The sequence below is a fragment of the Muntiacus reevesi genome, chromosome 5 (assembly GCF_963930625.1).
Source record: "Muntiacus reevesi chromosome 5, mMunRee1.1, whole genome shotgun sequence".
In the NCBI taxonomy this organism is placed as follows: domain Eukaryota; kingdom Metazoa; phylum Chordata; class Mammalia; order Artiodactyla; family Cervidae; genus Muntiacus; species Muntiacus reevesi.
Window position 1 is genome coordinate 89,776,125 of NC_089253.1, and position 16,387 is coordinate 89,792,511.

At 39.1% G+C, this 16,387-nt stretch overlaps 2 protein-coding genes across 6 annotated transcripts in view; one reads left to right on the top strand and one right to left on the bottom strand.

The window, feature by feature from the left end:
• Positions 1–6,994, bottom strand: part of NMNAT1 (nicotinamide nucleotide adenylyltransferase 1) — a 28,202-nt gene extending 21,208 nt beyond the window's left edge. The window contains exons 1-2 of one of the 5 annotated variants that reach the window (XM_065935794.1): positions 6,700–6,993; positions 5,456–5,584 (exon numbers count right to left, since the gene is read on the bottom strand). The gene's annotated coding sequence lies outside the window, so the exon portion shown is untranslated. Of the gene's footprint in view, positions 1–5,455; positions 5,585–6,050; positions 6,219–6,261; positions 6,416–6,699 lie in introns of those variants that run through there. The other 4 variants (XM_065935793.1, XM_065935795.1, XM_065935797.1 and 1 more) reach the window with 4 other exon arrangements.
• Positions 6,995–7,082: 88 nt separating this feature from the next.
• On the top strand, positions 7,083–16,267 carry LZIC (leucine zipper and CTNNBIP1 domain containing). The gene is made up of 7 exons (XM_065935798.1): positions 7,083–7,220; positions 10,443–10,551; positions 12,135–12,270; positions 12,727–12,825; positions 14,127–14,222; positions 14,531–14,612; positions 15,103–16,267. The coding sequence occupies exons 2-7, from the start codon at positions 10,451–10,453 to the stop codon at positions 15,159–15,161; spliced, it is 573 nt and encodes a 190-aa protein (XP_065791870.1). The 5' UTR covers positions 7,083–7,220; positions 10,443–10,450; the 3' UTR covers positions 15,162–16,267.
• The last annotated feature ends 120 nt before the right edge of the window (positions 16,268–16,387 follow it).

The window sequence follows — 16,387 nt, forward strand, 5'->3', positions numbered from 1 at the left end:
AGCAACTAAGACCCACCACAGCCAAAAAATTTAAAAAATAAACCTTTTAAAAGAATAAAGATGAAGAGCTAGAACTCCTAATTAGACACATGTCACAGTCAAAACATTTCACCAGGGAAAGTTTAAAAACTCCATGAGAGATTTTTCTTTTTGGAGGGTGAATTCCACTTTACTAGAGTTATATATACAAAAAAAGTTAAGACATTAATCAACAGTGGAACTGGGTTGGCACATTAAGCAGTAAGCCTTCCATCTCTTGCTAAATTGGTGCCTTTGAAAAAATCCTTTCAGCAAAAACATTTAAAATATGTGTTGCAATTATAAGATAAGTAGCTCCTCACAGTGCTCTTTTCTTCCCAACTGCAGGCAAAAACCACTCCTGAACTGTACTACTTGTCTGTGCTGCTGTCAGTGAGCAGCTTGGTTTCTACAGGTAATCACAAACTTCCAGAGTAACCTAGCCCTGTCAAAGGTGTGCCAGTCCTTTGAGGGAAGTAAATGCTCAGCTAGGATTGTTATAGGTTGGTCAAAAGTTTGCTCAGGTTTTCCCACAAGTGGAAACTTATGGTCAACTGGCTACGTTGCAAGGGGAAGCCCTAGTTCCTCTTAAAGCAGGTGCTCCAAAGGCACATAAAAGTGGAGAAGGACTTCCCTGGCAGTCCAGTGGTTAAGACTCCATGCTCCCACTGCAGGGAGCACAGGTTCAATTCCTGGTCAAGGACTAAGATCCCGAAGGCAGAATGGCCAAAAAAAAAATGGAGAAGGTTAGAATGGGATATAAAAGCCATCCTTCTCTGGCAGTCCAGCAGTTAACCCTTTGCCTTCCAAAGCAGGGGCTGCGGGTTTGATCCCTGGTCAGGAAGCTAAGATTCCATATGCCTTGGGGTCAAAAACCAAATCATAAAACAGAAGCAGTATTGTAACAAATTCAATAAAGACCTTAAAAATGGTCTACATTAAAAAAAATAAAAAGTCATCCTTCTCACGTTATTTCTGCTCCATTTAATTAGATCCCATTTTTTATCCTACAGTGCTTTTTTCAAGCCTGGGGCTGACTTGGCTGGCCAGTGTGATCCGTCCAAGGCCAGACACTAAACCAACAGTCTGAAGCTAGCATTTGAGCCCTGCTGGTTCCCTGCCTTAGATATGTGTCTTTAGCACGTTGAATCTTTTCCAGGAGCCTTGTCACCTGACCACTGCCAGCAAGCACATATGACCATCTCCACCCTGCTACTCCTAGAAGAAGAGGTCAGCGGAACATCAGAGCCCTGACAACAGGAAGCACATCAAAACCAGTCATTAGGAAGAAAGTTGTCAGGTGACAGTTTTACGAGCACTGATGATGGCCAAAGATGAACAGTTCACCCAAAATCACTGGGTCGACATCACAACCAAACGCAGCCTCAATAAGGATCTCCTATTAGATATTCTTGAGATCATCACTTAAGACTTTCTGAACCTCCTTTATTCTGTTTCAGTGAAGTTAGTAGCATCTACTGGATGACTGCGATAAAAATAAGCACAGAGAAGGAAAAAATAAAAATAAAAATCTTAGTCATGAACAAGGGGTCTAGTTTCAAAAGAACACAGTGATCCAGACTGTATATTTGAACAATATCAATCTATGTCTTCTTTAAAAGTGCAGTGGGAAGTTTTAGAGTAAAAATCATCACGAACTCCTCTACCTGGGTGACACCAATCTCTTGCATCATGACAGTAAACTGCTCACTAGAGAAAACAGCCAACTGACCTGCCATGCTACCCTGTCTTCTGGCTTGTTCTGTGTGTATTCACAGATTCTAAGGGGTTTTAAGAAGGAGCTAGCCACTCACAAATGCTCTCAAGTCTTTGGGACAGGGAGAGAATGGTGTTTCTTGAGTAAAAAGAAGAGTATTTCTTAGCAGAAGAAATAAGTTTATTTAAAAAAATATTTATTTATGTATTTATTTATTTGGCTGCATCAGGTCTTAGCTGTGGGATTTTTTTTTTTTTTTTTTTTTTTAGTTGCAGCATTTGAGATCTTTAGTTGAGGCATGTGGGATCTAAGTTCTTCTTCCTTCTGGGACTTCACTGGGAGTGTGGAATCTTAGTCACTGGACCACCCAGGAAGTCCCAGAAGGAAAAAGTTTAAACATCTCCAAGCACATTGATGACAGTGACAGACACAGACCTTCACAAATGGGAATGATTGCTTTCCATCTGCTTCTCTGTTCAGGTGGTACCTGCTGCAGGAGGTACCATCTGAACACACTATCCGTTCTCCACACCAACACTTACTAAGCACCTTCCACGTTCCAAACATTGCACTAAAACTTACGAATTACTTAGTTACTCAGGTAACTTGTATGTTGACAGTGAAATCCCCTGAAGTAATTCACTTACTATGATTAACAGAAACTATTTAAAAATAACGTGAGCTTCCCTGGTGACTCAGATGGTAAAGAATCTGCCTGCAATAAGAAGACCCAGGTTCAGTCCCTGGGTCAGGAAGATCCCCTGGAGGAGGGAATGGCTACTTACACTAGTATTCTTGCCTGGGAAATCACATAGACAGAGGAGCCTAGCGGGATACAGTCCATGGGATCCCAAAGAGTCGGACATGACTGAGCAACTAACACTTTCACTTTTAATAGCCTTTTTACATTCTTTAGATCTTATTAATTAACATGTCAAATAAATGTCAAATGTCAATTTACCTCAAGATTTCTATGAGAAGTTTCTTTCTTTTTTCTCTGAACTATTGTGCCCCTGGGCTTCCCTGATAGCTCAGTTGGTAAAGAATCCACCATATTTGTTCAGAGTGGAAAACTTCTGGGCAACGTTGTGGGGGGATACAGAAGACACTGATTCGATCCCTGGGTCAGGAAGATCCCCTATTGGAGAAAATGGGGAGTATTCTTGTCTGGAGAATTCCATGGACAGAGGAGCCTGTTGGGCCACAGACCATGGGGTTGCAAAGAGTCGGACATGCACATTGCACATGTGGGACCTGGGATCCAGGGGTATAATGTCTCTGAAGCAAAATGTTGAGTATGTGCACCTAGAAGCAACTTTCTGGGAGAATGTTAGAGGAAGTTTCAGAAAATAAAACATTAAGCATTACTCTCATTAAATTTACTATAAGAAAAAAAAATTTTATGTTTGATACCCACTACACTCTATTTAAAATTTGGAGTGTAGCTAAATTTAAAATTTAAAGAAATTGAAATTTAAAGTTAGTCTTCCCACTACTTTTTTCACAGCTGTTAAGCCTTGACAGTGAAAACTTTCTAAATACTAATTGAATTGAATGGAATACTGAATTTCTAAATGCTCAGCTAATCTGAAAGCTTGGCTATATTTAATATACCATCAGTCTTTATATTCTACTTATTGTAAAAATAAAGATATGCAAAAATGGGATTCCTCATTACATATGTCATAGTTGAAACATTTCATGGGGGAAAATGTAAAAAAAATTCCATGAAGAATTCTCTTCCTTTTTCTATTTTCCTATAATTTTTAAACATTAATATGGAACTATTGGGGACTTTCCTGGTTGTCCAGTGGTTAAGAATCCACTTGCCAAAGCAGGGACACAGGCTTGATCTCTGCTCTGGGAAGATCCCACATTCCTTGGGGCAGCTAAGTCTGTGTACCACAGCTACTGAAGCCAAGTGCCCAAGAGCCCGTGCTCCGCATCAAAAGAAGCCACTGCAATGAGAAGCCTGCACACTGCAATGAAGAGTAGCCCATGCTAGCCACACTAGAGAAAGCCCACATGCAGCAACGCAGGCCCAGTGCAGACAAATATATCTATATATTATCTCCAATTATGCCTATGTAATGATGGTGATAATTATATCGGTAACATCCATTGAGTTCTTCCTGTGTACCAAGCAATATACTAAGCAGAGACATCACTTTGATGACAAAGGTCCGTATAGTCGAAGCTATAATTTTTTCAGTAGTCCTGTATGGATGTGAGTTAGACCATAAAGAAGTCTCAGCACCATAGAATTGACACTTTCAAACGGTGTTGAAGAAGATTCTTGGGAGTCCCTTGGACAACAAGGAACTCAAATCAGTCAATCCTAAAGGAAATCAACCCTGAATATCATTGGAAGGACTGATGCTGAAGCTTTGGCCTCCTGATGTGAAAAGCCGATTCACTGGAAAAGACCCTGATGCTGGGAAAGACTGATGGCAGAAGGGGTCGACAGAGGATGAGGTGGTTAGATAGCATCACTGCCTCTATGGACATGAGTTTGAACAAAGTCAGGGAGATAGTGACGGACAGAGAAGCCTGGAATGCTGCAGTTCATGGGATCGCGATGAGTCGGACCGAGTTAGCGACTGAACAACAACAACAATAATGTGATACTTATAACATTCCAATGAAGTAGGTACTATTATTATCCCTTCTTTTTTTGGGTGGAGAGGCATGTGGGATCTTAGTTTCCCGACGATGGATCAAACACATGCCCCCTGAAGTACAAGTGTAGTCTTAACCACTGGACCACCAGGGAAGTCCCCTATTATCTCTTTTTTAGCAGGTGAGGAAACTGAAGTTGAAAGAGGTTGATCAACTTGCTCAAGATCTCACAGCTTGTGTAACAACCTTGACTCTGAAAGTTCATGCTCTTAACCACTACACAGACTTACAATGGTACATTATCTACTGGTAGACATTTAAAAGAGGTCCATGTATTCAGAGTGCCTTTGGCTCATGGTATTTCTTGTTAGCCACTTAAGTTTCATCTGTCCCTGCATTTTCCTTACCTAGCTGGAGAGCTCTCTGCACTCTCATCCCAAGTCCAAGTTGAAGTGTCCTAAACTCCTCCAGCTTCCAGGTAGTATTTATCTGGTTTTCCAGTTATGACTCCCAGTTCTGAGGTTACATTCCCTAATGCTCTCTCCTGTGACGACCTACTTAACGTTCATTCCTTTTTCCAATTTCTTCTCCTCTCTCCCCAACTTCCCTCCAGGCTTGGATTCTAATTTTGTTTGAGAAGTGAATCCTAAACCAATTTCTCTTGCCTATGCAGTAGAAATACTTTTTCATTACCCACTAACTCTAAACAAGAACCCAAAGTATGTAAGAAAACTCTCAACACAGATCCTCTGAATCAGATTAAGTCACCATGAAAGAGCAGGCAAATATTAATACAATGCACATATGGAGAGGCCTTTCCTTCACTGCTTCTAAAATTACACACCCTAAAACCAACACAAAAGCCTAAATAGAACACCTTATTATCATCATCAAAATTAGGGGACAAACACATGGAAAAGATGTTTATTCAGCAACATCTTCAAATGAAAAAAGACGTATATTTTCCAATTTTGCTTTCTGTGGCACTGGCCCTAATTATTTGCCACTGAGAGATCGATATTACCCCAAAACGTTGACACTTCCACCTATATTCACATATCAAAAATTAGAGCTAATTTTATGAATATAACAATCACTTACTTTTACAACAGAAGTTCTGTGAATCCAAAGCGTTTTGCAAAGTAGGCTATTGGAACCATTCCAACTTGTGTGTTAACAGTCTTTTCTAAGTTGAACTTGGAACAGTGGTTTCACATACAAACTGTAACCCTGGAAGGACAACTTACTGTGATAAGTAAGAAATTCTATGATCGGACAGATAATTCATTTTGGTGGAGTTCTATGGTAATCTTGGAAGTTTATCCTGCGTGGCTGAAACAAAATTATCTTTAAAGACAAAACCGGAGAAACAATTTCTCCGTAAACCTTGATGTTGTCATGTGGACTAATAACTTCAAGGATATGCGCTGCGAACATCTGAAGACGGTTTTCACCTAATTTCTGAGTAACTTTTAAGAATGTTGCCAACAGCTAAGAGTCTTCTCAAAATGAGTGAGTATCAAAGTGCTACCAGGAAGGTGTATCTAATCTTTTACAGATTTGGAAGGAAGGAGTTCAGAAAAAAGTGAAGCGCCCCCCTCGCCTCTCTTCCACCAAGCCCAAGAAGCTTCTAAGAAAAGAATTTTGTTTTTTTCAGGGTTAAGCCACCTGTTCCAAAGGCCAAAGGGAAATTTACCGAGGGTTTTGGTTCCACGGAGAGAAGCTGAAAAAATGAACGGGCAAGACTCCTTGTCCCAAACTAGAATGTGATCTCGCTTCAGGGACAGTTGTATTTGACCCTCAATGAGCCCAAAATCTTGGACTCATCTGTGCTAGGGGCTTTTAAAAGGAATCCTGGGCTGCCTCGGCCAGAGACGGGTTCTCAGGGGCTCCCTGTGGTGACTTACCACCTCCTCACCAAGTCCTCAGGGCAGAGCGGCCCGAGTCCTCCGGGTAGACGCTCCGCAACCCGAACGCCAATGAGGGTAACACCCGCGGCCGCACCCACATTGGCTCCGGGAAACCGGAAGTGCGTGCGCCTGACTGAAGTGTTCCTCCTGCACGCGTCCGCTGAGCTGGGCCCCTCAGGTAGGCGGGGCCCCTGGCTCCTAACTCTGGAACCTTCGGGTAGGCGGCGGTGGAGAGGGGACCTCGAGGGTCTTTAGGAGGTAGTTTGATTTCTGGTCTGGGAAGAGCCGGAAGAGTTTTGGGGACAGCGGATTCCCGGCGACCTCTGGTGGCAGCCGGGCCTAGTCGAGCCGGCCGCCGCAGGACCCAAATGTGGGAGCTTCAAGTTCCCCGGTGTGAAGTGGGATTTGGGGCCATGACCTGAGCTGCTCCCTTACCGCGTCCGAATGCTTGAGGTCCGGATGCTGCTCATTTCCAGGCGGGAAAACTGGTGCGCCCCACCTGTACTGTTTCCGTGCTTCTGGGTTTGACAGCTTCCCTCAAGGCGGGTCCGGGTGCGGGGCTCTCCTCTATCACCCCCCTCGACTTCAGAAAAACCTGAGAACGACTGCCAGAGACAGTCGAGAGAAAATGGGTTTCTCCTTCCTCCTCCAACCCCCTACCGCCCATTTGAAGTCTTCCTCGAAAGAGAGGTTGTGTTACATTCTCTGGCTGCCTAAGTGGAGTTTTCGGGACTGCTTTAGTCCACGTTTATATATAGTAAATAAAACCACTCGTTAATCGTTTCCTTTTTCCCAGACAACTCCACCCCTAGGTGGTTTGAACTTTGAGCCTGTTTTAGTCCTGATGAGAAGTTTCACTTTCCTCAAGTTTAAGACACTTGGAACTTCAAGAATTGGAGGTTTATGCCATTTGAGACCGGTCAGCACTGAGCAGAGTTAAGAGCACTAAGACACAGGTGAGCGTGAGTGAGTACCTTCCTCTCCAGATTAATTTTTGAGAGTAATTTTGCAGTTTTGGCAAAAGGTGCACCACCTTTACTGAATACTAGGTGGTGCCCGCGAGTTAATCTTTCTGAGGTAAATCTCAACTAATGGAGCATCAGGGTGGGGTTTTTAAAGAGTTTCTATCTGCCCTGAAATTGTGTTAAAATACCCTTACCTCCTTAAAATATGTTGTGCCTTTATACAGTTCATTCAGTTATTGACTATCTAGTGCTGTAGAGTCTAAGAAAGGAATCAGACTCAGATTTCTGCTCTCAGTTTACAGTCTGGAGAGGAAGACAGACAAACAACAGGCTATAATGAAATCACATATAATTCAAGGCAGATATAGTGTTAAATAGAGACTAAGATGTAGACCGCAGTGGATAAAGCAGTCAATTCTCATTATTCGTTTACCTGTTATTTATCCAGTACTTTCTGTCTGCCGAGCATTGTGCTAGTTGGTGGTGTGTAAAGAAAATGTAAAACCCCTGTTCTCAAAACAACTCACAATCTAGTGACTGGGAGGGAACCAAGGAAGGCAGTGTGGAGAAGGTGAAATCTGACCTTGAAGAATGAATGACTTGGCCTTGATAAGTAGGAAAAAAAATACAGGCTCAAAAGAGAAAGATGAAAGTGCATGATATGCTTTGAAACAGCAAGTAGTCCACTGTGATTAGACTGTAGGAAATTAAGCCTGGAAAGACACGTTATTTTACATTAGGTTTCCCTTGACTTACACTGAAAAATTCAACAGATTTAAAATAAAATTTCAATGTGTATTCCCAGGAGAAATTACATATGAAACATAGTTAGAGTAAGTTACTTTCTGGCTAACCTATTATACATGAACTAAGCTATAATAAATTACACTTCTGGCTATAATGTAGCTCATTTATGTTTACATATTATTCATGATTGTAGATGATTTAAGCCAATTTTTTAAAATAAAGTAAAGATAAAAGATGCAGTAGTAAGTCTAGATTTTCACTAATTGCATTCTATTTTGAATATCATGTAAGGAATCTCCTTTGTTAAAATTTGCATGTGGAATCACTTGAAAATGACTATGTGTAGGAAAATTTTAAATGCTTTCAAAAGTTACCCTGTAAGAAAGAAAGTGAAAGTCTCTCAGTCCTGTCCAACTCTTTGCGACGGTATGGACTATACAGTCCATGGAATTCTCCTGGCCAGAATACTGGAGTGGGTAGCTGTTCCCTTCTCCAGTGGGTCTTCCCAAGGATTGGTTCTTTACCAGCTGAGCCACCAGGGAAACCAAAAATTTACCCTAGGATTTAAGTTTTGATGAATATACCAAATAGTAATGTTTCCTAAAACAAATGTGAGTGTAATTTCTGTAAATGGAAGAACTCAAAACACTATAAATGTTAAGGTAAATGCATACAATATCAATACACCAAATCAGAAACTTTTCTATACCTTAGCAATAATCAGAAATTGTAATAACAGGAACTTCCTTGGTGGTCCAGTGGCTAAGACTCTGCGTTCACAATGCAGAGGCCCTGAGTTCTATACCTGGTTGGGGAACTAGATCTCACATGCTGCAACAACGACCTGGCAGAGCCAAATAAATAAATATTTCAAAAAAGAAATAGTAATAACGAAATCACTATTTCCAATATTAACAAAAAATACAGAATATCTAAGAACAGCTAGTATTCAAAGCCTTTGTGAGTAATACTTTTTTAAACTAAAGACCATGAAAGAAAGCCTAGGTAATTGGAGAGATACATTGCTTAATTGAAAGATTCAGGGACTTCCCTCACAGTTCAGTGGTTAAGACTCCTTGCTCCCAATGCAGGGGGCCTGGGTTCAATCCCTGGTCAGGGAACTAGATCCCGCATGCCACAACTAAGACCCGGTACAAACAAATAAGTAAATAAAAAAACATTAAAAAAAATTCAAATTTCAAGGATTCAGGTTTTATCCGTATTAATTTTAATGTAACTCTTGTCAAAATTTCAATTGAATTTTGGGAACTAGTTGTCAAACTGATTCTTAAATTTATTTAGAAGAGAAAATGTACAAGAATAGCCAAGAATTTGGAGGAAAAAACCCACAATAATAAAGGTAACTCCTTATCAGTTGTCTGTGTACACCAGCTTTAAAGCTATAATAAATAAAATAGCAAAGTAATGCCTTAGGACCGGAATATTGTCAGTGAAACAGAGTCTGTTTCTATTGAGTCTCAAAGGTGGCATAAATAAATACCGGTAAAACAGTTTTGGAGCAGTTAGTTATCCATTTGAAAGAAAATTAAAGATCCTTATTTTACAGCACTAAGAAAAAATAACTGTGGGTGGTTAAAGAGCTCAATGTAAAAAAAAATCTATAAAAGTCTTAGGATACAAAATAGTATATTTTTGGGAATTCCTGGTGGCCCAGTGCTTAGGACTCAGTGCTTTCACTGCCAGGGCTCAGGTTCAATCCCTGGTTGGGGAGCTAAGATCTTACACGCTCTGTGGCACAGACCCCTCTGCCCCTCCCCGCAAAAAAACAAAATAGTATATATTTGAAAATCTTGTATGGTTAGAGCCTGCTTTCATGGGACACAAAACTAAGAAGACATAGAGAAGATAAGTTTAGCCATTAAAAATAATAATTTACCATAACAAAAAATACCATAAGTAAAATTTAAAATCAGGAGACAAGAGGTAATATTTGCAACATAAAAACGAAGACTTTATATCCATATTATATGAATCAGTAAGAGAAAGATAATCCCATAGAAAAATGTGCACATTTCCAGAGAAGAAATTCATATCAAAAGTTGTTCCTGCCTACAAATCATTAGGTAAATGTACACAAAGGTCAACAAGATAATACACTCTTAGTCCTGGAGTGTACTTACTAAGAGTGAAAAAAAATGTTAAAATGAATCTTATAGAACAGAGGCACACCTGATCTGTTTCCTTGTGAATCTGTATTTTTGTCTATCAAATTTGTTTAGTAAGATAGATCAATAGTTAAGACTTCTAATTAATTTGTCAAGTCAATTAAGATTGCTAGGCATTTTTGTGGGGTGTTACTACTATATGATTTTAAACTTTTATGCTTCTTTGCACAGCTATCTTCCCCACACCTGTAGCTCAGAGTATAATCTAGGTTAAATTGCACTGCTATATTGAATCATTTCAAATAACCAGTACTGCCTGTGGGTTTATTGTTCTACTTAGAGATTAAAATGGCTTCCAGAGGAAAGACAGAGACAAGCAAATTAAAGCAGAATTTAGAAGAACAGTTGGATAGACTAATGCAGCAATTACAAGACCTGGAGGAATGCAGGTAATAGTATAATTGTATACTGCTATGCTATAAAATGGTGTTTTTTTCTACAGTTAGATTATAAGCTCTGTGTGTACAGTTCTATGTGTGATTCTGGTTTCCCCTGTAGTGTTCTTCACAGCGCTTTGTCTGCTGGACAACTAAACTCAGTATAGGTTTTAGAGTTAAAGAGCCTGGGATATTCAAGTCTTTAGCTTAAAAAAAAAGTCTTTAGCTTAATTACAAAGTGAGTTTGAACTTGGGCAAAATGCTTAACCACCTTGAGTTTCCATTTCCTCAAGTGTGAAATGGAAATAATATCACCCATCTTGTCTTCAGTATTTAAAGTAGCCTTGCCTGGTATCAAGCTGAGAAAGTATTACTTGAACTTTCTAGTGTGTGTTTTCACCCTTAACTGCTCAGAGGTCTAAGACTGCTCATTGCCTTTTTAACGACCTTGAAGATTGTTGTAAAGATTACAGATGAAGAGACTGGCTTTATGCTTGGCCCAAAGCAGGCACTTGATCTATAGGAGCTCTCTTTCTAGTAAATGTTCATTAAAGGGCTTGTTTGGAGGACCCAGATGGCAAGTACTGCGTTGTTGTTGTAATCCAAAGTACATAAAACTTTACCCACCATTAATGTTTTGATGGCTATGAAGGGGCGGGTGGGCTGGATTTCAGTTGTGCTGGTGGTGGTGATGGTGGGTGAGTTTCCTCACTCAGAAAAATCTTCAGCTAGCCTTTTCCCTGATAGGGAATCACAGAGTAGGTAACAAAACTCCCTCAGCACCTGTATGGAAGTGACATTCTCTGGCTCTCCGACAGCAGGAGATCAAACCAGTCAATCCTAAAGGAAATCAACCCTGAGTATTTACTGGAAGGACTGATGCTGAAGCTGAAGCTCTAATACTTTGGTCACCTGATGGGAAGAGCCGACTCATTGGAAGAGACCCTGATGTTGAGAAAGATTAAGAGTGGGAGGAGAAGGGGGAAGCAGAGGGTGAGATGATTGGATAGTATCACCAACTCAATAGATATGAGTTTGAGCAAACTCTGGGAGATGGTAAAGGAGAGGGAAGCCTGGCATGCTGCAGTCCATAGCGTTGCAAAGAGTTGGACATGAGTTAGTGACTGAACAATGTTAATGATGATAATTATAACTTTATTAAATACCTATTTTATTTTATTTTTAAATACCTATTTTATACCAAGAACTTTTCATATTTCATTTAATGCAAGGAAGGTACTATCCTTATCTGCAGCTAATAGATAAACTGAGACTTGGCTAGTTAAATATCTTGTCTAAGGTTATACCATTGATTCAGAGACTGCCTAAAAGGAAGTTATTATGTAGTTTGTTAAGTATGCCTCACTTTGGTAAAAACAAAAACAAAAACAGGGTTATAAGTGTTGTGGGATAATGCCCACACTAGTATCAGAACACATCCATTAGATGTATTTTCTTTCAGCCTTTTTTTCCACCAGCGTATTTTTTGTATGTATATGTATTTGAAACCTTGGTGTATAAATACTGATTGGTGTTTTTTTTTTGTCTTCTCTTGATACTCTATATTTTTTGGTATTATGTCCATTATACTTCAGAGAGGAACTTGATACAGATGAATATGAAGAAACCAAAAAGGAAACTCTGGAGCAACTAAGTGAATTTAATGATTCACTGAAGAAAATTATGTCTGGAAATATGACTTTGGTCGATGAACTAAGTGGAATGCAACTGGTAAGCATAATTTACTTACATTGGTGACACAATTTGTTGTGTTTTTTTTCTCAGTAAGTATATTTAAGATATTAATAGAAAATATACCCTGTTGAGGGCTTAACTTCTAGAGGACTGTCTCCTTATGGATAAAACAACATTTGCTTCCAGATCTTCATCTAGTTATATGTTTTACTCCAGTGACTTGCGTGGAAATGGCAAATTGAAACTAAAGTTGTAATTTTAGTATTTGATGTATTTAAATTAAAGTATTTTAATTTAAAGTATTAATTTATAAAATTTATAAAATTAATTTATAAAATTTAAAGTATTAATTTAAATTAAAGTATTAAAGTTCATCAAATTAAAGTATTTGATGAACAAAGAAGACCTATTAAAAATTGAAGACCCATCAATCAAATATTGTAATATTTGATCTGTTGAACTTCTTTTTTTTTAACCTTCTTGTATTTCTAGGCTATCCAGGCAGCTATCAGCCAGGCCTTTAAAACCCCAGAGGTCATCAGATTATTTGCAAAGAAACAACCAGGTCAGCTTCGGACAAGGTTAGCAGAGGTAAAGTTTCTTTCAGTTGATCTAATCACTTTGTGTATTTCTTTTCTCAGCCCAAGAATTTGCTTAGTGTGATGTTCTGAAGTTTAAAACTTGGTCAGTTGAAAATGTGCAACAGCAAGAGTGAACCCTAATGTAAAGTGTAGACTGTGGGTAATTATGATGTGATTATCAGTGTTTGTTCATCAAATGTACACTGTGGTAGGGGATGTTTATAATGGGCAGACTGCGCATGAGTGGGGGAGGCAAGGGGTGTATGAGGAATCTCTGTACCTTTTGCTCAATTAACTGTGAACCTAAAACTGCTCTAAAAAGTAGTCTTATTTTAAAAAATTGGTCAGTTGATTTTAGAGCCACAACCCGCAGTTTCCTGACAAAATCATTCCTTTATTGATAACAAGTACAGAGGTTTTAAACAGCATATGGCAGTTTAAATTGCTACTGACTGCTTCTACTAAGACGCCACATTTAAAGTTTTACTATTTAGTTCTGGAGCTCTGAATTGAAATCACATCTAGCATTCATTAGCAGCACCAGCTCTTTTGTGTGTGTGGCCTTACCTATCTAAGAATTTCAAACATCTTTATAAACCTGGTACTTGAGGAAGTCTGTTTATAGACATGAATATAATTTAAGATGTTAATAAGTTATATGCAACCATTGGTAATTTAATAGCCTAGTGATTAAGAGCATGGACTTGGGACAGGTCAGCTGAATTTGTACCCCTGCTCTACTAATGGACATACGTGATGTTGGCGGAGTTCTTTTCTTCAGTCTCTTTTGCTGTTTCCCCATTCATAAAAAGGCAGTAATGATACCTCTTCTGGTTGTTACGAGGTTTAAATGGAGTAATATGTGTATGTGCACTATTACTAATCCAGTGTGTCTGTGTACATAGAATAGTGCCAAGGCATAGTACATGCTCTCCATGTTTCTGGTGGTAGAGGTGATATTTAATCAAAGTTCCAGGAGATATGTAACCAGTTGTCTCTTTCAGGCCTGTAGACCACGCTTCAGTGTAATGAAATAGAGTTCTTAGAGGATAGCTCCTCTTTAAAGGAAGCTGTTGACCTACTAATTCCTTAGTAGAGTTTGTAACTAAGACCATGGTGATGATTAGTATCAAGATATATTAGAACTGTGTGAGAACATTCCTATCATGTATACCTTGAATTGTTTCTATAGTTTTTATATTATTAATCAGTAAAGGATCTTTTCTTAAAGAAGTAGATGTGAAAAACTTGATTTTATGCAAAGAATGTTTTTAACTTAAATACCATATGCTTCGCATTCATCTGTTACAGATGGATAGAGATCTCATGGTAGGAAAGCTGGAAAGAGACCTGTATACTCAACAGAAAGTGGAGATACTTACAGCTCTCAGGAAACTTGGAGAGAAGGTATCTGTGTTTAATTTAATATATTAGGTATAAGGAAAAAGTGGGAAGTGTTTGGTATAGAAACCTCCCCCCCCCCCCCCCCCCCCCGCTAGTTTCTCAGCTTTCGGGATCTTAGTTCCTGGGGATAGAACCTGTGCCCCCTGCAGTGGAAGCGTGGAGTCTTTAACAACTGGACCGCCAGGGAAGTCCCTAGTATATAGCTGTTTGATCTGTGATCTAGTTTGTGGTCCTACGACATTAACAGTGGTTCCTTGAACCACTTGTTAACATCTGAACTCAGTCCTTTGGGCTTTGTTTTGTTTGTGTAGCTGACTGCAGATGATGAGAACTTCTTGTCAGCAAACGCAGGTGCTATTCTCAGCCAGTTTGAGAAAGTCTCTACAGACCTTGGTGAGTACTCTTGTATTTCTGAAAGCTGGACATGAATTATTGCTTCAGATTGGCAGATGGTGTGGGTGAGATAAAATGATGGTCTTTTCTGGAGTTAGCAGCGAAACCAGAATTATTTTCTCTATAAACCTCTTTTAATGGGTTTATTTCCCAATACTTTCAAATTAAAAATAATCAAATTAGTATAGCCTAATGTTTTAAAAATATTTGTCAGCTAAATGTAAATATAAAAGTAAATTAAGACTTTACACCTTCTATTTCATACCTGAATTAAAGTGTCTGTAACCAATAAATCGCCTGTGTAGCTGAGTTGTTTGTGCAGGGGAAGGAAATTGGAATGGCAGTGGGAAGGTTTAAGAATAATGCACCAATAATAGAAGCTCATTTTATTTCCTATTTTAGTATCTGTGTGATGGTTTTCCTCTCTTTACCTAGAACTGTAAATGCACTTGAAATGACATCTTTGTTTATTATGTGTCTTTCTCCTTAGGCTCTGGAGACAAAGTTCTTGCTCTGGCAAGTTTTGAGGTTGAAAAAACGAAAAAATGATATGGTGTGAAAACTTGGGACAGTGATCACATTCTTATTGTAAATGGTATTTTTCTTCTGGGGAGTTTGAGTTATGGCAGAGAAGTCAAGAGATTCATGAAATGTATTCATAACCTAAGAAAAGGTGACAGAAAAACGTACTCACGGCTTTTATTTATGCCCTTTGTCATTGTGCTTTGTGTAGAGATACGCGAGTGATTCTCGCCTTGTTGGGATGGAAGGCCTCATGGACCTTGTTCATTGTAGTTTGTTTAAGAGAAAACAGTGTCTCTGCCTGTTTTTATTAAACCTCCCTGTTCTTAAGTGCTGATAGTAAATGAAAAGATGTGAAGTGACAGTTCTTTTCTGCTCATAATTTATCCCTACTTGTTGGAGTAAATAATGTAGCAACATCAATGGACCTCATATATGTTCATAGCATTTTAGAGTTCTAAGTGATCTTAGAAATCATTTTCATTTTACATACAAGGAAAATGAGGCTCAGAAAGAGCAAGTGACTTGTTTAAAATCTTATGAGAGACAGAGCCGGGGATAAGACTTGGGTGTTCTGTCAGTGTAATGTCCATTAAGCTTTATTTGTTTACTTTGCGCTACTTTTAAAAAATAATTAAGACATATTTGTAAAGTCTATGTTTATGAACATTCAGTGTCCCAATAAGAAGTTGTCACTGAGGGACCATTCTCCAGCCTGTAAGCTCTCTGTATGAATGGTGCCCATTGTGTCTCTCAGTTTTGAGCTTGGAACAATGGGAGCCCTGTTGTGAGTCTCCTGAGGTAACTTAACCTCCTGCGTTGTTTCACCAGGGAAGCAATTGGAAGTGGCAGCTTGAGGCCCTCCCTGTGTGTGACCTCTTTGCTGAAACCCAGAGGGTGGTGACCGTAAACTACTATTTACTCTTCAGTTTTGGGAGAAATGCAAAATAAGTTCCAAGAGTAGCCAGTTTCTCTCCTGAATGTTTAGTCTCTCTGCACGCTCAGATATGTAGATTTTTGCCTATGTATGTACGTCAGCTTGTTTCCCAGGCTCTGGCCACTTTATATTCCTACATGTTTTTCTCAATATTCTTTTTCTTTTAAAAATTAAAAACATTCTTACAATGTTTAAAGCTTCTTGTATACTGTAAAATCTCCTAGGTGCTCTGCCAACTGGACAAATTAGGGGAACTCAGCTGTATTAATGGCTTATTTGGAACTTGTAATGGGTAATTTTTTTATCTATTGGTTTA